Source organism: Gymnogyps californianus, chromosome 9, assembly GCF_018139145.2.
Source record: "Gymnogyps californianus isolate 813 chromosome 9, ASM1813914v2, whole genome shotgun sequence".
Lineage (NCBI taxonomy): Eukaryota > Metazoa > Chordata > Aves > Accipitriformes > Cathartidae > Gymnogyps > Gymnogyps californianus.
Genome location: NC_059479.1, coordinates 7,832,874 through 7,854,269, shown reverse-complemented (window position 1 = coordinate 7,854,269; position 21,396 = coordinate 7,832,874). Strand labels below are relative to the sequence as shown.

Here is a 21,396-nt window from a genome sequence, read left to right as displayed (position 1 = left end):
CTTATCTCTTCTCTGCATATCCTCCCCTTAGATTTTAATGTTAATATGACAGACAGTTTGGTCCCTAAAGGGCAAGAAGGCAAATTATAAAGATAGTAGAAAGAAAGGGAGGTAGAAGAGGTGAATAGGGCACAAGGATGTCCTGGTACAAGGAGAAGGTAGAAACTTCAGATGGAATACAGTTAATGCAAAGAAAATGAACAAAGGCATAGTCACAAATGTTGACACAGAAAATTGGCAAAGGGAGAGCACTGAATGTTCTTATTTTATGCTCAGCATGGAGTTAAGTCCAAGGGCTTGACTATGGTGGGTTTGGATGTGCTGGTTGAAACTCGTTTCACCCCAACTTCAACTATCCAAAAGTAAAGTTTGACATATACCGTAAGCAGTTAATTGAGGCTCCTTTTCTAGTCAACAGAAAAGGAGAGCAAGAGAGAGACACCTCCCTCCTCCAACAACAGGCATCAGAGCAAGGTGGGATGATTCTTCTCCCGTGAGTGAAGAAGGAAACAAGCTCCCTCTGCTTAGCTGGATGCCGCTGGCTGGAGTTAACCTGTCTCTATTAACAGAATCCTGGTCCAGGAGTATTTCTCTAGGACACTACGCTACTAATACCATCAGCAGATGGGAGCAATGGATTTGCTGGAGGAGAGAGAAACATCTTTCAGAGATCTGTTTCAAAGCAACCTCCAGAACTCAAGTTCATATCAGCAAGCCTGGGGCAGGACGAGCCTCTATCCCATACACAGTGGCAAGCCAGCTTTTGAGCTTATATTTAACTTAGTTCTTGCTCTGTATGATGATGTTTGAGCTTGGTGACCTACCTGACCCATCAAAACCTGCAAGAGCTGCTGCCTTCCCCAAGCTTTGTTTCATTACTTTATCCAGAGTTGGAAGTGGAGATGGCAAAGTCTAAATTTAAACTTCAGCAGCATGGTGTGTCTAGCCATGCTTGCACTCCACTTTCTGAAAAGACGATGACCAAACCAAATCCAGATTTCCTTTTAATCTGACCTATTTTAAATCAAACTGAAAAGAAAGATATTAAAGCTGCTACTGTGAAACATGCTGCTCCATGAATTAGTAATTCTGTTTACCTTCTACATTGGGAATTTTTTGCCTGTGTTGCTGTTTCTTACCGCCACTCAACATGAGGAGCTTTTATTCGAATGAGACTATTTCAAAGCACCTTTACACTCATGTAGAGTCAGGGACTTATTTAATTTCTGACAGTTATTTACTTCCCGTAAATATTTCACGGCCACAGGATCTCCCAGATAAAAGCAGAGTTTGCTCTGTGCTCCTGTTCAGGAATCTAATTAAAAACAGAATAAAATGGGAGGGATGAAGCTTAAGTGCTAACTGCGATGGATGTGTCTGGAGGGAATTCAGCAAGGGGAGCCTGTTTCTTGGCACAAGTATCGAAGCCTCTGCATAAAAGTAGAAGAAAAATGCCCAACACAGGAACTGAAAGCCCTGAGATGGATAGGGGGAGTAGGGGAGAGGCTTTCAGAGACGGGAGAGTTATGAGCCAACACTGTTCCTGCACAAACTGTATGCTGCTGTCACTGAAGAGTACGTCCTGATTGCCATTTCACATCACCAAAGCCAGCCACCTCCTTTTTGCCTGAATACCCCTGCCACAGCACAGATTTGAAGTCATCAGCAGCATCTTCCTGCGCCTGCGATCCCACCAGCCCAGAGCCACCGCCACGGGGACAAGGCTTCTGCATCCCACCTGTGAAAGCTGAGGGCATATCCTCACCCGGGGTAGGTCACTAACGCCACTGACATCCAAATACACCTTAGTATCTTCAGTGGTTATGGGACTTTTAACAGAATTGGTACTTTCTCCAGTATGTTAATGACTACAACAGAATGATAGGCACTGCAAAGGACTCCATGGCTGTGCTGCCTCTATATTTGGATAACTTCCCACAATCACTGCTCCAGAAAAAGCCAGGGACTTCAAAGTAATCAAATAAAGAAGGAGGGGGGGAAAAAAAAAAAAAAGATCAAGCATTACTTTCGCTGATTTTTTCAGAAATAGCTTGTTTGCTGTTGGTTAAGGAAAGATCACTTACCATAGCTGTCTAGAGGGCAAGGGCAAATTGCAATTTGCTTAAGGTTTTGAGTGAGGATTTTTCGCTTAAAAGAGTGCACTTGGAGACAAGGGAGATTATGAACAATCCTTTAACAAGATCCTCAAGCCATGAGGCTGTTTAACATTATTGATCAGTGCAGCCAGAGCACATTTTAAAAAAAATCTATCAGATTAAAATGGAAATAGCTTTCTTGTTCTGACTTCTCATAAACTTAATTTCACTTTGCAGCAGAAAGCTTCTCCGAAAGATGGGCAGTCCCCAAGCCCGAGGTGGTGGCCCTGCCGGGAACACGCTGCCCTGCACCCCTGCCAGCTCCTTCTGCCTTTGACACAAAGACATGCCCAGCAACCTCATGTGTGTGACGGTTCTGTTCCAACAACAACAACAAAAAGGTATGTCAACAAAAAAAGCCCCGAATCTAACACCTCAAACCAGAAGAGACATCTCCTAACAGCTCCTTGCTACAGAAAGCCTTTTTTATAGGAAGGAACATGACTTGGGTCTGTATTTTAAATAGCCTTCTTTTGAGAACGTAGAACACTAAGTCAAAATGTACCCAGATCTGATTGATGTCATCCACCTAAACAGCAAAGCTTTCATCTCTGAAGTGCCCATGGTGGGGGTCGCAACTCTGGGGATTTTGTTTGCAAAATAAATAAAAAGAAACCCTTTGCTTTCAATTTAGTGCCCCAGAAGTTGACAGCAATAGTAGTAAACAATAGAAATTATTTGTATTAATAGCCTTGTTTATTCTAATGATGTTGGCATTTTCTGTGAAGATTAATTAGCAATAATGTTGCAAATACTATTACAAGTGAAATATGCACCATAAACCAAAAATAATTTGACTGACCTATGTTCTAAAGTAAAATATTTACAGTAATGAGATTCTAATTATCCTTTGTTATGGCAGGCCATTCTCTACACTCCTTTTTATTGATCGGAGATGTATTGTTTCAGCATTTTAACTCTATTTTCTCACATTTGCATTTTCTTATGCACAGAAAATGAGAGATGATCATTACCTTCTTCACTTTGCATTCAATTTACATCAACAGCACATTACCTCATCCCAACTCATTTATCTACCACAGAAATTTGATAACAAAAGCTACTGTCAGTGATGAATAAAGATCATTTCAAATGGAGCAAGAAGAAACAAGATGAATTATAGGTTTCAGGACCTTTTGTTTGCACAAGAAAAGGAAAATAAAGGATTTTTTCCACCTAGGCAACCCAGATCTCACAAGGCTGTAACTCACATTCAGCATCTCATATCTACCTGTAGCTGATCGGTCCTTTCTGCATACAAAAGTAATTCCAAATACCCATGCAACCATAAACATCTCTCCCATTTGCTGCACAAAGGAACATTTTTAATTTTTTGGACTGAGCGCACAGAATTTATGGTTCATAAGCTCAAGCAAACACTTTAACAACTACCCACGGGCTATTGTAGCCTCATAGCAACTAATAGCTCTCCAGCCTGCGAGACACAGGCACATCCAACACAGTACGTATTCTGCGTCTCCCCAAATGGCGTTAGCCTGCTTGTGAGCACTTGCGGCACCGTGAAACGTGCTGTGGGATTCCCTTGCATTGACAATAGCACAATATCCATCTTGCTTTGCTGGGAACTAGTGAAACCTGCCAGCTCCCCTATTCTAGCTCTTCTGCTTTAACAAGCCATCAGAGCCTGCTAGCCTCTTGCTGCTCTTCTTAAGCATAGTATTAGAGCTAAGTCAATACCAAAAGGCAATAGCACCAACACCACACTCAGAAATTGAGTTCTGCTTTAAAATGCCTCTGTCTGAGACCTTTTTGTAGTTGGGCAGAGCACTACAAGGCCCAGATGTGCACGGGTGCAATGATGGATTTCAGTTCTGCCCTGTGGCATGGGGAAGCGGGGGGAGAAGCAGAAACTGGGAAGCAGGTTTTGAGGAACAGGTCATTGGCAGAAAGCCCGCAAGCCCTCCCCAGAGTGGGATGAATGATTTTGGCCTACTTTCCTTACAACTCCTCAAGGAAGTGGGGGGGGGGGGGAGATTTTTGACCTTTCCAGAAATGGATGTTTCTTTTTTTTTTTTTTTTTTTTTACAATATTCAGTATTTTCCCAAAAGCAATTACTCACCTTGAAATAGCTCTTCATACTAAAGGAAAGTCAGAATAAGGGAAGAAATGGGTTTTAGAAGTTGTAAGTAGCCCACCATTAAATATGAATTGTTTCATATGAAAACCCACTCTTTCTTTTCTGTATGAAAACCTGCATTTTTTCCTATTTCATTTCCCCCATCTTTCCTCCCTTTCAGTTCACTCTTTGGCCAGTGTGGATCAGGAGCAGCCTGTGAACCTGCCCTGGGCAAAGGCTGTCTTGCAGCCAGGAGCCTGCACGCTCTCCCTGCTCCAGAGCCGGCATTTTATCAGCACATCCCTACGCCAGCCCACTGTCCAAGCCACCAAGTAGCAGGTTCCTTCCTGTGGCCTCAAGTACAGGACCTAGGAACGTCCATGTGTTTCCAGGGTTTGCCCCAGCAGCTCTGGATAATGGGCCAATAATCTCACCTCACTTCATCCAGGTTTTTAATTAGATAACCCATGTGAGAGCGTGCTGGCTGACACAGCCCTCCTCCAAGGGCGCCTGGTCCCCGAGAGGAAACATCCTCTGTCGGGTCGTCTTCAAGGGAATTGTGCTGGCTCTTTTGGATGAAATGTGGACCACACTGAAGCCTTTGAAAATGCTACTGTGGACTTTTATTTGGCCAACAACATCACCTGGATAGGAATGGGAAATCCAGTGCTTTGAAGAGGTTCACTGAAGCTGAATTAATTTATTCTTGTGCTATGCTCACCCCCCAAACATGGCAGTAATATTCTACAGGGCAGAAGATGAGCCCAAGGACTGCAACTACCTAGCAGGTTTCTTGTACATGGACATGCCCCCTCCAATAACACCCATGCTGCCGTTTCAAGCTTCAGCAATGGCACATCTGGGGACCTTAAATTAAAGGGTTACCCGGAGTAAATAAACAAGCACTTGCACTTTGGAACTATTGACTGAACTCCACTACCCGAACAATTTGTTAGTGAGAGGTTTGGGCAGTGGGAAGAAGATGGCAAATATCCCCCTTGTACTCTCCATTTGTCTCCTGGGAGCTTGTCTTGGTGCCGAAAGTACAGGTGGGTTTATTTAAAACCTAACAAGTCCTTCACTTTTGGGTGCGGGGGCGTGGGGGTTACTGGCACAGGTGAAAGGACAGCTTGTGCAGTCTCATAAGAAACAAGAGCTCAGAGGGATTGCTGCATTTCATATCTCCTCTCTTTAAAGCTCTGGTTCTTTTCTTGGGAAAGAAATAATAGTTTTTATGCTGATTTTACACAGAATGTGTCACAGAGATTAATTTTAAGAATGGGATTTTTCTTACTTTTTTTGCAGCTTTTAAGCTTTCAGAGCTTGATTCCGCCATTTTAGAATGCACGCACCCACACACAGAAGGAAAACAAGGGGATAGCGTTGCTGGTGGAGTAACATCCACACCTCTTTGTGTGCCATCACCTTGTCCTGGAGTACAAGCAAGTACTCACATCCATAAAACAGTCTTTGGATTTGCCACTGCGAGAATTGTTTAAAGCCAAACCCAGCGTGAATTTAACAAAGAGTGTAAGATGCAGCCAAAATTGAAGACAATATAGAGTAGTTGATGGATGTGGGCAATCACACATAGTAATGCAGGCTGTTGCTTGATTTATCTGTAGCAGCAACACTTCCAGCAGAGGCTGGTTGACATCCAGTGTGAGTACTTGTTTGGTGCAAGGCTGGCCTTTCCTCTTTCATTAAAACATTGCAAGTAACAGGTTAAAAAAAAAAAAAAAAAGCCTCTTTCCAAAATGTTTGCTTAGCAATGAAAAGTGAGCAGAGCCTAAAGTATATTGGTACCACCAACCACCCAGGTCTACCTCCTAGAAAATACTATACTCAGCTGGCACAACAGGTCTGCCCCCACAGCCCCTTGGCCCAGAGACCCATCTCACTCTCTCAGATACTGGTTCAAAAGTTGATAAGTCATGTGTGAGCATATTCTTGGTGTGAGGATGGTTTCCAGCCAGGGTGAGTACCATGGCTGTGACCCCACGGAGCCTGCAACCTTCAGTTCAAATCAAGTTTTGCTTGTAAAGCAGCATGTGGGATCAGTACGCAACTGAGAAAGCCTAGAGGGATCTGGGGAGGCAAAGCTGCATTCATCAAAATGAGTTCTCTCCATTAAATGGGTTAATTATGGCAGGTGCTTGGCACATCCCACAGGGAAGAGACGAAGGAATGGATCTAACGCAGCTACCTCACTTCACGCAGGGCGATGTGCGGCTGCGCCCACATCGGATTCCCCGGGCACTAAGCACACGGAGAGCCCAACAGGGTTACAAAACCAAGGAACGCTGCTCCATCTTTCTCACCTGAGCTTTTTCTGCCCAGCTTGGGGACAAGCTGGAGGCTGCAGCCCATGCCATGGGGAGAAAGGGGCAGGTCTCCTCCAGCGAGGCTGTGCCCCCTCCAGTGCCTCCACGCTCTAAGCCCCTGCTCAGCCGGGGAGGCTCGCTTGGGGCTGTACGTTCATGTCCCACACGTAAACCACAGCCCTGCAGCTGGGAGGGGACCGGCCACCCTATGGGGGCTGCGGTGTTTGAAACAAGCCTGGCTTCTTTGGAGGTCAGTGCTTTACCCATCAATATCTACTGCCAAACAATTAGATTAAGGTCAGGATTTTAATGCACTCCTTTTCATTTTTAACCAAAACCACACTAGCATGGGGAAGGCAGAGGTGCAAGCTTGCTGTACAATGATTAAAAGCATTGCAAACACTATTAGTTCAGTCTCTGGCAGAGAGATCTTTAGGTGAAGAGGCTGGTTACACCGTCAGTGGCATGGCATAAATCAGAGCAAACTGCCTGGGGCTCATGAGAATTCAACAAAACCGATCCTCTGTGGGTTCGGAGAGGCTGGGATCAGCTCTGGATCGAGAGCAGAAGTTAGCCATGAGAAGGAACGAGTGGCTGGTACTTGCCCCTCACTCTCCTCTCTGTCCCCCTGGCTGAGCTCACGCTCTCCTTAACCCTCAGAGGGCCAGGCCCACAGGTGCCTGAACCCCTTCCAGCACAAAGCCCCCAGATAAGGGTCTGTGTCCAAGGTGGCCACCAGCACCTCCAAGAAGAGCTGCTCTACCATGCCATCTGGTGACAAAAAGGGACATGGCTGCGAGCGCTAAGGGAAGGTGTGGAGAGAGAGGAGAGGCTGGGGAGGCAAAGCAGGAAGCTCCTCTGGGTGAATAATGTCTTTTTAGAGCGGTGGGATGGTGGAAGAGTGCTCAGCAGAGGCGGGGGTCTCCAAGAGGTGGGTCAGGAGCAAACCCTGCCGGGCGGCTGCCACGAGGAGGCTGCTGCTGCTGACCGTGCCAATGGGACGTGTGGCCCTGCCGGGAGAGCATTCATGGTAGCACCATCACGGGACTGCATGTCCTTGTGCCCTTCACCAGGCAGCCACCATGGGAAGGCTGGTGGCCACCGCAGACACCCCGCCTAGACTGGGGGTTCCTGCGGTGCCAGTAGCTCTCTGCTGGTGGTTTCTGCCCAGGAGCTTGGCCAGCAAGTTGAAGGTGGATGCACACCACCTCGTTGACATGATCTGGCCGAGGGGGTGAGTAGGGCCCATGTTACCCCTCCTGGCGGCAGAAAATGGTGGTACCCATGCATATGGGCGTGGGTGAGGAGCAGGGAGAGAAGCAAATGGCCTGTGGCTTCCAAGGGCCGCAGCTGCTTGCAGAGGCAGATGGCCTTTCACGGCCAAAACAGGCAGAGACAGTTAAAACAGGGCAATTTCTGTGTCCAAACAAGACCTCACCAAGTAGTAGCATGAAAAAGCCTGTTATTTTCCCCTTTCAAATAGCTTATTCCAGTCTGTGCATCTATGATAGGAGATACTCACACCAAACTTCAGCGCTCCTAATCACCCTCTTGCCATCAGTCGTTTCTGTCTATCGACTACTTTGATTCTTGGTTCTCCAGATTTGATCCTCTGGATTGCACTTAAGTTAGACACCAAAGAAACCTCAAGTAGATGATAACACTCCTGAAATGTCCCCCGCCATGGGGCAATGGGAGGGTGAATGCATGAAAAGGGCTTGCTTTCTGGGAGAACAGATCCCTGACAGCCCATCCCAGCCGCATCACACAATGGCGTGTGCTCCTCTCTAGCCCCTATTTCTTTTCAAATTGCAGTCTTCATCGAGAACAAAGAGGCAAGCTCGGTTCTGAGGAGGCAAAAGCGAGCCAATTCAAACAGACTGGAAGAGGTTATTGCTGGGAACCTTGAGAGAGAATGCATAGAAGAAAAATGCAGCTTTGAAGAAGCCCGAGAAGTGTTTGAAAACACAGAGAAAACAGTGAGTATTACTGCTGCAACATGGCAACACCTTGTTCCCCCCAGCCCGCACCTCTACGAGCCTTTCAGGTGAGGAGGCACAGAGGGGGAAGAAGGAGTGAACAGCAAGGGGAAAACCTGCAGGGGCCAAGTGCAGCATCTATCGTGTTTTTTTCTCATTAGTGATCCATCAGTTGGGCTGGGGAACTGCTTTAAAGGTTTGTTGGTCACCATTGGGATTACAGAGGTGATTGTTTTCCTGCAAGTCTTTTGCTTTAGATTTGGAGTCATCCCTTTACTGCTTCAGTCAGGCAGTGCCCAGAAATTCCTTTTTTTTTTTTTTTTCCCTTTGCAGATGGAGTTTTGGAAAACATACATTGGTAAGAGCTGCTTTCTTCATGTTCAAATGCATAGTATTCATCTCTCGGTGCATAAGTAGCAGATGTTTATTGAAACAAATGTATTCCAGCATTCAGAAACTGTGTTATGACAGAGCTAGTCAGAGTCATGCACCCTAAATCCTGCAGCCACCCAGCCTGGGCCTGTCCCATTTGTATACAAATTGCAAGCCCCCCAAAAATATTACTTAATGTTTTCTTTGTTCAAGCAGGTTTTTTTGAACAAACTTCAAAAACCTCACAGAACAAAACCACTTCACACAGACCACCAGATCCGTTGAGCCCAGGTCACGCTCTGGGCTTCTAGTTTCAGCTGTGATATAGAGTAAAACATGACAACAACAATTAACATCCCTTCAGCAAACAGCAAATGCTCTGTTCTTAAGCAGAGATCTCCAGATAAGGCACAGCCTTGTGCAAGCACAGTGTGAATCCCTAGAAATGCTATATTAAAGTGGAACCTCAACATGATCAGCTGTTTGCAGTTCACACCAGTGGTCCCAAACGCTTGCTTCTCCACCATTTCCTCTCCACCATCTATTTTTTCCCTTTAAGCCTCCATCCCCAACAACTCCTCAGTCCCTTACCAAAAAGATTTCCATGCCCACTAAAACATCTGAAACTAATTTTAAGGACATTTCAATAAATGAACTGCTTTGTAGACTGGCGAAGCTCCCAGAACATCTCACTCAAAAGCCTTAAATAATTCAGATTATTCAGTCCAGACTATAAAATTAAAAAGTTACATTTGCATTGTAGGACTGTCCTCTGAAAAACCAACTGATGAAACCCAACACTGCATTTGTTTCCCTGCCACTGTAATCAATTAGCTCTTCAAAAATAATGAATGCCATATATTTGCCTATCATTCGAAGTGCTTGGTTTACTGTTCAGCTTACAGGCTGCTGTTCCCAACACGTGCAGCCCACAGGAGCTCACCCGTTGCACAGCACCCAAGCGGTACCACGCCATGATTGCCCTCACCAGGCAGCAACAACAGCTGCGATCCACACCTTATGTGCAAACCCCGACACCCTGCCTTAGACAAGACAAAACCATTTTGTCCCTGTTTGCCATCTGCCTTTGGCATTCCAGCCCATTTCTGAAAGCGCTGTTAACAGCCACACTTATTGGCAGGACACAAACACATCAAGTCATTCCCCTTCCTTCTTGTCTTTGTTTGCATTACCATTTCAAAGCACGCTTCCCTGTAGTTTAACTTCGCTGACTTACTCTTCCAAAGTGTTAGATCACTAATTTTGCAGTACTGACTATTTTTATTAAAGCCTCAGCTTCTCAGCTGTAGGCAACTGTGAAAATAAAAGCCCTGACATGTAAAGAAAAATCTAGACCAGTTAATAGTAGTACGAGACTTAGAAAGAAAGAACAATGACCGAGGCTCTCAATCCTAATATGCAGAGAGGTCTCCAAATCCAAGTGGACAGGCCCAAACCTTCAGAGAACAAAGACAGTAGTGTTAAAATAATTCAGATCATAACCACTCTTGAGGAAGCAAACCTTCGAACTTGGTTTGTCTAACTTAGCCAAGACATGAGCTCCTGTTGAGATGTTGCATGAGAGAGACTGAAGAGGAGTTCTGCTGAAATGAGCAGAATTAACCCACACGGGACAGGGTACATAATTAGGACTCTGGGTAAAGCACTGCTGCTGATGTTACCCCAGTGCTGATGTTGTCTGTCGTGCACTTGGGTGCCAGGATCTGACTTATTTTCCATTACAAAGAAGGAAGGTGTGCAGTCGCTTGCTCGTCTTTAACGGGAGGCTTGCACAGAGCAAGGCTCCAGCGCTTGGTCGGCACCAGCCGTGGTGGACGCTCATGTTTATTAATTGTCCTGTCTTCTCTCCAAGATGGAGATCAGTGCGACCCCAATCCATGCAAAAACGGAGCCGTTTGCAAGGACGCAGTAAGTTCCTATGTGTGCTGGTGCCCAGCTGGGTACGAAGGTAGAAACTGTGAGATAGGTACGTACCGGGGGCTTGTCCTGTGGTTGTTCTGCCCTGCTTGAAATCTCGTTGGATCAAAGTGGGCGTAGAGTTTCATCTTGTTGGAGGGCTGTTTCAGACATATTTTGCCTTGCTGTAAGGCGCTGCATGAATGTACAAATCCAGCCTGTTGGCAACGGGATTACAGGGGAACATGCCCGGGGATACAGGAGCGGATGTCGCTGTCCTCTCCTGTCCTTGGTGGAGCCCCAGCTCCACCTCCGCTGAGCACCGAGATGCCTGCTCTTACGCAGGGTTCAACAGAGACTCAGGCTCAAGGTCTTTTGTTCAGCACGCTGCGGCTGCCAGCGCAAATGTTGACACAGAGACCTTCCTTTATCTCCCCAGCACAAGCCTTTCCGGGGCTGCTTGTCAATCAGGGACGACGTGCTCACCTGCTGAAAGCAACAGTTTTCCACCGACCCCGATGGGGCCCCCACGCTCTCACTCCCCCTCTCCGTTTCTCACGCCAGGTTGGGCAGCGGGTGCTGAGCAAGGCAGGATTATCGCAACCTCCTCTCAATGGCACTCTGCTAAATTCATAATTATAATTATCACCAGCAACCTTGATTCTGAAGGCAAACAAAAGGCAAATATTTTCCTGATGGGTTGAGGAGTTTATGAAAACCAAACAGCTGATAATTTAAGCAAGAGGGATATTCAGCTCTTATATTCATAATATAATCAGGGGCTGTGCGACTCGCATAATGTGCTAGACTCACTGCACTAATAAAAGATTCTCTTTCTAGTTGCGCTTCTGCTCTGGCAAGAGAGGAGTGTACGTTAAAAAGAGCATTTCAAAGCTGCATCAAATTTAAATAGTCTCATTGCAGATTTCTCGTGGAAGTGAGACAGGAACAAAAATAGAGCTAGAAGTGAGGCGTGAAAAGGAGTTCTGTAAAAATAGTAAATGATGGCATTAAAATGGCTACAGGAAGGGAGATGTCCTTGAGGAAGTAGGAGTGGAGTTAATCTGCTGTGAAGTTATTTGAAAACTCACTGAGAATTAAAAGGGCGTCTGCATATTAGTGGTTTCCCACCTCCAAGAGATGGTGTTCCCACCACAGAGGAGTGCGAGGTGGGGTGGGAGAAGATACGCACAAGTCACGGGAATCTCGCCGTGCCTCAGGTTGGGACCCATTTCATCAAACGTCCTGCTGAAATGGGTCTTCCACGTCAGGTTGCAATGATTTATTGGTATGTCAGGAAGAACAGATGGCTTTGCTTGAGGTTTTAAATTCGGAGCCCAGAGATAATCCCAGGACAAAGCCCTTCTTGGGTTCAGGGTTTGCTCCCATTTGACACCCTGTGTTCTCCGCTAGCATCCGCACCGGGGCTGGATTGCCGTAAGCACGGGTGGGAGGAGAGCAGCATGACGGTGGGGAAATCACGTGGCTCGTAACCAAATATTTGCAGGAGTCATTTACAGTCAGGCTGCCAGATTTCAGACAGCAAGCAGTTGTTGGAGGCAGGAGCTCGGTGGGACCTCTCATAGGGCCATTCCTCAACCTGCCTTCTCAAAGAGGTGCCCAGTGCTCCTTCATTACAAGCAGGGGTGTGATTTGGAAGGAGGACACTCTCCTTGCAAACAAGCATCCGGTTTCCATAGTCTGGAACAACCAGAGTGGGTTATAGGCGGAGTCCAAAGGCCCAAGTCCCAACAAATCTCTGACCAGTTGTATTTCAAATGAGCTTTCACAGTCTCATTCTAATTTCTTTCAGACTTCACTTGTGCTATTAAAAATGGAGGCTGCAAGCACTTTTGCAGGCATGACCCGCCGCAGAAAGTTGTGTGTTCCTGCGCTGCTGGCTATAGACTTCATGAAGATGGAAAGTCCTGTGAACCTACAGGTTAACTTTTAAAGTGTTTTTAAGAGATTTGAGTGAAAGTTTCCAAGGTCTTGTACTGGATTTAGATATATGAATCCCATAGAAATGCAATATCCTGTTGAAAACCAGCCTTGTTTTCCTGCTTAGCAAATGTAAAGAGCCTGACCTTTCACTTTCCCCGATGGCAGATGTGGAGTCAGGCTTGAAGGACGCAATTTAAACACCCTTTTTTTAGCCTAGGTGGGTGGAGAAGGAGGGTAGTTGTCCAGAAATTTGTTCATAAGGCAAATGCTCATTTCAGATGGCTGCTCACACAGGTGCCTCTCCCACTTGCAGACATCTTATACTTCTAGATATGGATCAGTAGTTTTCTGGAGGCAGAAATGTGATGTTCAGCTACACCAGCATACACACTGGTGTCCATCCAGCCAGAGCTCACTCCCATGTTCTTCCAATAGGAGCTACTATTTAGTTACTGATCCTACATCGAGGATGCTCTGGGCTTTTTCAGAACAAATGACAATCTTTGTTACTGTAAATCCTCTTGATGGTCCATTTCATGGCTAGCCATCATGCTGCGTCTTATAATTACCTGAGTTGGGTGGAAGCAAGTGAAGCTTTGTGGTGGTGCTGTCCTCCCAACAGTGTGTATCTGCAGACAAAGACCCTCAACAGGAACTAGACTTCGTGATTTAGCTGTGGTATTGAGTAGGGTGGAGGGGAAATGCATTGCTTGAGGTTGCAACTTCATAAAGGGCTAAGGAATAGCTAGTTCTTGTTGCATTCCCCAACTTTACCCTGCTCCTAGGCTGTTACGGTATCTCTAACTACACCGACACATGCAATCCCAACCCACCACAACACAGCAAGTTAATTGGGCATGAACAGCTCAGAAGCACATCTGGCAGAGGAAAGAGGAGATTGAGTAGAGAAATATTTTGTCATCTAAGGTCAATTTAACATTTGATGCTATCGTATTTCTAACACCTGAGAGTAACAGATTTGCACACCTAAGCTAGCATGCAGGCACCCTCACAGGTGAGTTAGTTTCTGAAGGTCTGATAGCTACAGCCAGGAACACTTTGAGCTCCTGAAAGTGCTGACTTTCAGCAATCAGTGTAGAAAGTATCTTAGGCTGGGAGTCCTTCTTAATGGAGATCATTAAGAGGTCAGGCCTGTGTAGCCCAACATGCTGTATCACTTTCACTGGACCAGAAAGTTTTACTGTTAGCAATAAGATCATCTTTCAGGTTGGGTAATTGCCCTTCCTGCAAAAGCTTAGCTTTTGTTGGCTCTGAAACCTTCGTTTCCTAGCCTAACCACACACGTAGCACTTCCCATCACTCAACAGTTATTTAAGCCCTATTCCTAAAACAGACTGCTTTAAAAAAAAAAAAAAAAAAAAGAAATCTCAGTACGCCACACTTACATTTGATTTTACACTAATGTTTGTTTGCACAGTGCTGTCAAAAGCTTTTCAGATGAAAGACAATGCCTGATGCTATTTACTATTTTGACTGCCACTATCAGCAGGAATTCAGCACACACTGCGTAGGAGAGAAATGGGAAGAGCTCATCTGAAATGAGCCTAGAGATGAGATCTTCATTAACAGAGAAAATCTACAACTCTAAAAAGAGTTTATTAATGTTTTCCTCACCTTGGTGCCAAACAGGATTATCTGTACAACTGGCAGATATTATTTCCTGCCCTCTCCCAGCTGGACTGTAATTGTACTGGAGTTACTTGCTGTAGAAATGTCAGCCAAGTGCCCGGCTGCCTCCCGCAGCAAGCCTCCCAGCTATGCACCTCAGCATCCCGCGAAATAAAGGCACAGCTGCACCATCCCGTCAGACAGGCGCTTTCTCTCACAAGCCTTTTTCTTTTTAAAAGCTGTTCAGATGTCATTGCTAAAGCCCAGAAACAATTTATGCTTTTGCTATTCTTACCTATTACCTGCACTGCAGCTCAAAGGCACAGGCATCTGTTTGCACAGAGAACGCACAGTCAGCCCACGGCTCTGTGTCTCCCGTGTCAGTCCCAAAACAAGGTGCTGAGATGAGGCAGCATTTGCCTCCTAGCCTGCTCCTTCAAGCAGCGTAACTCTCAGCATGATGCGCAGCCAGTCATAACCGTGACTGTTTCTCTCCCAGTGCTGTATCCTTGCGGGAGGATCACGGCTCCTGAAGCGAAGAGCAAGCTCACCCGAGCCATAAACACATTTGAACACTGGAACACCACCGCTGAGGACCACGACGATGCTCATGACGAGGTGCTCGACAACGTCACGGAAACCAGCACTGCCACCACCACGAAAATCACACCGATAATTAAGACGGGCACCCGGGTTGTCGGTGGATCAGACAGCATGAAAGGCGAGGTGCCTTGGCAGGTACTGGCTATTTCTGCAGCTCTCCTGTAACCGCAGCAATTGCTCTGTCTATTCATTTCCTTCCGAATGCGGGACCATCTCACTTCTACATCCCCAAAGCCTGTCTCTGAGCTTAGTTTAGCAATAGATCTCCAGTCTAACAGGAACACAGCTTCTTTCTGTACGCAGTTTTGTGCCACGGCAACAAAACTTGCCTGGCCAGGAGTCTACCCTGGCAAAAAAGCTAGAAGTCCGAGTCACAGCAGCTTTATCTGGCGGGGCACAAAGGAGTCGGTCTTGAGCTATAGCAACAGATTCCCCAGTAGCCCATGAATTTACCAAGATTAAGCTGAAGGCTGAGGGAGGGGAGCTTTGCAAGGAACAATGCAGCTCATTTTTTGGCTCCATCAGTTTCAACAGATCCATGATAATTTATACCAACAAAGGATCTGTCCTTGTATGACACCTACCAAATCCAGCTGCTCTTTCTTTATCCAACTTGTGGCATCCTAGTCACGTCTACCTCACCAAAAATGACATCACAGGTGAGGGGGGGCTGCAAAGAAACCTCCTCCAACCCACCTCTCTGCAAATACTTTTAAATTGTTGTCAAAAGGAAAGTTAGCTCCTAGCTTGCATCTTTTTCAAAGTCACCTACTGCCCTTAAATTCTACTCTGGCTTCAGTGAGCGCAGAATTTTCAGTGGCTGAGAGTGCAAAATAAAAAACCTCCTCTGAATTTAAGGAATGGTAAATCTCCTTCTGTTGCAAGCTCTGGCACAGACCGACACTGGTGATGTCAATGAAAAGTTGCCCACACAGGGATGTAAATGCCCGTTCACGCAGATCAGCGGATGCCTCTACATCTGCTGAGGGAGCGAAGCAGTGAGCAGGGTGTATGCAGATAGGTCAGGAGCGGGCATCTGCTCTCCATTTCAGAGCTAAAAAAAGCCAGTAACGTGTTGGGGACATACACGGCCACCAGAAGCAGCAGCAAGAGGTTTGTTGGGAGGTCATGTTCTGCGTCTGAAGGGAAGAGGCCATCCCGCTGCCCTAGCCATGCAAGAGCTTTCTGGCACAACCTTTTGTGGGACAAACCAAAGGTGATGCTGGCACCCACCGCGCATTCACAGAGAGTCAAGAGGAGAACCAGAAAGTTAAATATGAGAAATCAGGATCCATAAAGAAAGCAAATTCACACGCTATAAGCCCACCAAGTCTGGCTAGTTGGCTGGGCTCATGGAGACCTTTATCTCACCGGGCACCCTCTGAAAATAATCTTGGTTGCCCTTTTGCCAGCTGGCAAATGAAGATGCTCAGCCTGCTGGGATGCAGGCAGCAGCCAGGAGGGGTGCTGCCTCCCCCTTGGGGCTTGGGGGCGGTCGTGGGGCTCAGATCCCGGTGAAGGCCTTATAAACCATGTCATTGCCTTGTCCTGGCTGCTCCACGGGCACTCCCGCACCCACAGGCACGCCGGCAGCAGCCGGCACCGGCAGCCTGCGCTGCCCTCCGGTGGCGGGCGGCCGGGCGGCGCCGGGAGCCGCGGGCGGGCGGGGGAACGGCCCGGAGCGGCTCGGGCAGAGCCCGCGAAGGACACCGGGGATGGGGACGGCTGCGGGCACGGAGGCACTGCGGTTCATCGCCAAGGGCGAGCTTCGTCCTCTTCGTTACGGACACTGAGCTCCTGGAAACGCAGCCGGCTCTGCCTAAAGAGGCACCAAACGAGTACATACGTGGAAAGTACGAGGCAGCTAGGCAGTGACGAGCCACGTCACGTGAAAGGAGCGAAATGGGGGAATTATAAAGAAATCCTTCTTTTAAAACACGGTCCACCGAGTCAGCTGGTCAATTTAATTAGAAGTTTTAGCATAAGGGATGTCCTGGCTCGTGCCCCATAAGTGCTGAGGCAGTTAGATGCCCAAATGAAATGAGTAGTTAAGATTTTGTCCCTAGTTAACTACTTAAGATCTAGTCACTGGCAAAACACTTTTAGGAGGTATGTGCAGAAGTGCTTGTATTTTGGACACTCTGAGTTTCATGCTGAGTTTTATGCCCTCCCAGCCTGGCAGCAAAGGAAGAAGTGCAATGGGGCACTAACATGTGCGGGGCAGTGTTGGCCACCCTCTGTGACAGAGCAGGGGACAGAGGGGCAGGGACTCCCCCAGGAGCAGCATCTCTGGCAGCACTGGGTCTGTACGACCTAAACACAGCCTGTCCTATGGCTAAACAAAATCCCCGCGTCCCACTCTTCTTCCCCACCGATTTACACAAAGTCATGGGTGTGATTTCCTTCTGCTCCCACAGGTTTATCTGGTGAACAGCCATGGTGTGGGCTTCTGCGGTGCGTCCATCATCAACGAGAAATGGGTAGTGACGGCAGCGCACTGCCTGCAGCCAGGTGACAATGTCACTGCCGTGGCAGGTGAGCACCTCGGGCAGCATCGGGCCAGTGCAGGTGAGGGACGCAGGACAGGGCTTGCACTGGCCAGGCACAAGGCATTGCACAGAACCCTGGGACCCACGCCACCACGATGGGCAGCAAGGCAGCACAAGTCCTTTCAGAGCACCGAGGCCCCAGATTGCAGCGTTTCGGCAGCCTGGTCTCTGCAGGTACCACCACCTCCAGTGGGAGCAGTGAGCTGGGTCTGGCCTTGGTCCCAAAGCCACGTTGCTGCTGGACCATGTTGCAAACACAGCTCAACCTGACCCCAGGCAATCATCTCACCTGAGCCAGAGAGAACCCCAGGCTGCTTAAAAGCCTGGTGAGCTTCAGTTAAGATGCTGCTTCATGAGCCGGTGTGATAGATTTTTGTCTCTACTAGCCACATAGGACCTCGCTAGGGATTTCTGCTCTTCTTGGGGGTCCCACTCAGTTTTCACACAACTCTCAGAGAATGGATTCGTGTAGCTGGTGCAAGAGGGGCACCAGCAACCTAACTAACTCCTTGCAAAGAGATGACGACTACTTTTTCTCCTAACTTCTTTCAAAGTTAATAAAATTTATGGATTGAAGTAGAGAAACCAGGCTGGCATGTGGGAAAGCGTGCTTTTACAGCAGGGTCTCTGGAGAGTTAGGCGGGGGCAGCGTGGCCAGACTGCACAGCAAGCGATGCTGCTACTTTACAAAACAAATGTGTATCTGCTTGAAAAATGGTGACTGGTGAAAAACCCCCTGACTCTTGGTACCCAGCTATTCCAGACTGCCTGCTAGGCAGCCTGCTGATAACTCAGCGCGGGGCCTTGGCAAGCGCCGCGGTGCCACGTTTCACAGCTGTGGCAGAATCAGCTTCCCAAAATTATTTGTTTCTCACCTGTATGAATATCTAGTATAGGAGGGTTACACTGATAGGTACAGGAGGGGAACACTGATATGATTAGTAATTGCTACAAGCAGCACTGAGAGGAGGCATGGAATAATCATGCTTTCTGTTTAAATGCTATGAAATGTATTAGTGACAAAAATGACATTCTACCTGAGCCTTGAAGTACTGAGTTTCTATCTACAGAAACAAGCTCATCAAGAGGGCTCCGGCTGCATCTTCGTCTTCCATATTAATGTGGCCGAGCTCCTGGGTGTGCCTGGCCGGACCCTGGCGAGTGAGTGCCGTGGGGCTGGGCACCACCTGCCCGGTGCCGGCAGGATGAGGCTCGCAGCTTGCACACAACATTTTTTGCTATCTACTTTCAGGCAGTTTTGCTGGAAAGCCCAGCACAAAGCCCAGCCTTGCAGCCGCTAATGTGAGAAAGTACAAAATGCCCAGTGAAAAAACAGTCTCCCCCCAGAAAGACACATTTCCACCTGGACAGAAGTTTTGTATTTGCTGCATCTGCATGCAAACTGCCTCTCCTTTCAGGCTCTCTCCTGCATGTCACACATCCCCTCCATTTAGGATACATTATCAGCCAAGTCCCCTTGCGCTACCTTCACACTGCTCTGCAGCACCGCTGGGTTTCCAGGGCAGGATTTTGGACAGGCAGCAAGTCAAGAAAGCAAAACACAATTTTGCATGGCTTCAGGCACTACTGAATTTGTGCCTGCACCATGTACACTACGTGGGCAACATCTGATTCCTTCATGTCCATTCATGCTAAATGTTCAGCTTTGTGTATAGCATCCCAGGAGGCCCAAAAATCGATAGCAGGGGGTGAAAGAAGCATTCCCCTCCCCTGTCCTTCTTTGCCTCTCCACTTTCATCCCCGAAGCATATTTTCAGGTCCTCAGCAATAGTAAGCAGCTGTAGCATAAGAAAAACCTTCTGAAAGTCTCCCCCACATCTGTCTTGCATTTACACTGTAGAAACACAGCCTGCAAGGAAGCTGACATTCACACTCTGCTGCAAAAAAACCACCACAGAGCACATCAGCAGCACCAGCCACCAAACCCACCTTCATCAGGCACCAGCATTAACGTGAACACAGAAAGCTGCCTCACCTCTCTCACTGGGCTCCGTGCTGCTCCTCACAGGCAGACGCAGCAAACACAGGACACTGCCAGGGCCAGGAGTACTGCAGATATTGTTTAGAGGAGGTCGTATATTCTGGAGATTACAGCAAAGCATGTAGAAATACTGCAGCAGGGGTTAAATGCACCCTGCGCCTCTTGGGCTGTGAGAAAGCAAGTGGGAAAAGTCATCCTGCTCTCGAGCCTTCAGCACAGCCAGTTCACAGGCAGGAGAGGGGATTCGGCTACAGACAGACCCAGATGCTGCCCATTTGCCAACCCGAGACCACAGAACATTTTCCCTTCCCTCCCTACCTGTTACACAAGCCGGGAGGGGAGGTAATAGGCTGCCAGCAACTCAATCACAGGAGCCTGAAGCTGCCGGCAGCACCCTGCAATCGCAAGCAGCTGAGCCTCATGCGGGCAGCAGGGACCCGTGAGTGTTGGGAGGGGTGGCATTTTGTAGTCCCCTGCACCTCATTCTGCCCAGTGGCTGTGTGGTTTTAGAGAAGGGAAGGTCAGGTTTCTTTTCACTGACAAATGATTTATTTTAAACAAAGATTTTTAATTCTAGAGGCTTTCCCCCCTTTGATGCAAGGGCAATATCCCCTTACGTCTCTTTGAGGGTGCTAAATCCCAAAAGCAGCCACATTGCTACTAACCTTGGCAAAAGCATCTGGACTTTTGGCACTTGATCGGCCAGTGTGTGCCCAGTGTCACATCTGGGACTTCAGGTCCTGTCAGCTGTGGGGACCGAGGAGGTGCTGCCGTAGGGGAACCTCCAACGCCCTTTGACAAGGGGCAAGCAGCCCTGCCAGCAGCAGGCTCAGAGCAGCCGAAGGGCTGGGGTGTGCAGCACTCATCCCTTTGCAACCACCCGGCTGGGCTGGTATCGCATCGGGATGGCATCATCAGGGCATGGTCGGTGGTCCGGCCATGGAGGGGTCCAGCCCAAGCCACGCTTGTCTCTGCAGGTGAATACAACATCAACGAGGAAGACAACACAGAGCAGCGGCGTAAGGTGGTGAAAATCCTTCCCCATCCCACGTACAATGCCACGATCAACAAGCACCACAACGACATCGCCCTCCTGGAGCTGGACCAGCCGCTCAGCTTCAACAGCTACGTCACCCCCATCTGCATCGGCAGCCGGGAGTTCACCAACACCCTGCTGAAGCACGGGATGGGGACAGTGAGCGGCTGGGGCAGCACGCTCTTCCGCGGCAGGCCGGCCACCATCCTCCAGATCCTCAAGGTGCCCTTTGTCGACCGGCCGACCTGCCTCAAGAGCACCTCCACCACCATCCTGCAGAACATGTTCTGTGCGGGCTTCCCGGCCGGGGGCAGTGACACCTGCGGGGGGGACAGCGGAGGTCCCTACACCACCGAGATTGAGGGCACCTGGTTTCTCACAGGGATCACCAGCTGGGGCGAGGAATGTGCCAAGCCAGGTAAATACGGCATCTATACCAGGGTCTCCAAGTACCTAAAGTGGATAAAGGAAATCACGAGGCTTACCTAACCCACGGGATGTTACGCCGTGCTGGGGGATGGACTGGTTAGTTGAAGAGAGACCATAGCAATCTACTTATTTTTCAGAAATCATTGGGTTTTAATAAACATTTCTAAATGAACTAATTTCTGCTCTTGGAAGGCAAAAGTTGAGACAACGCAGTGGAAACGTGGTAATAAGGAAATAAAAAGCCCTTTTAATTACCCATGACTGCATTCCTGAACGCACCGGCACTGCTGAGATGGCGTAGGTCCCCAAATCCCGAATGCAGAGGCTGGTGTGGATGAGCTGGGGCATGGCTCACACATGCCCTGGGCCAGCATGCCA

The 21,396-nt window shown here is 48.0% G+C and overlaps 1 protein-coding gene across 1 annotated transcript; it reads left to right on the top strand.

Annotated features, from left to right (window-relative positions):
* The first annotated feature begins 5,216 nt into the window (after positions 1 to 5,216).
* Positions 5,217 to 21,078, top strand: F9 (coagulation factor IX). The gene is made up of 8 exons (XM_050901890.1): positions 5,217 to 5,283; positions 8,374 to 8,537; positions 8,871 to 8,895; positions 10,783 to 10,896; positions 12,640 to 12,768; positions 14,899 to 15,137; positions 17,420 to 17,537; positions 20,531 to 21,078. The coding sequence occupies exons 1-8, from the start codon at positions 5,217 to 5,219 to the stop codon at positions 21,076 to 21,078; spliced, it is 1,404 nt and encodes a 467-aa protein (XP_050757847.1).
* Positions 21,079 to 21,396: the final 318 nt, after the last annotated feature.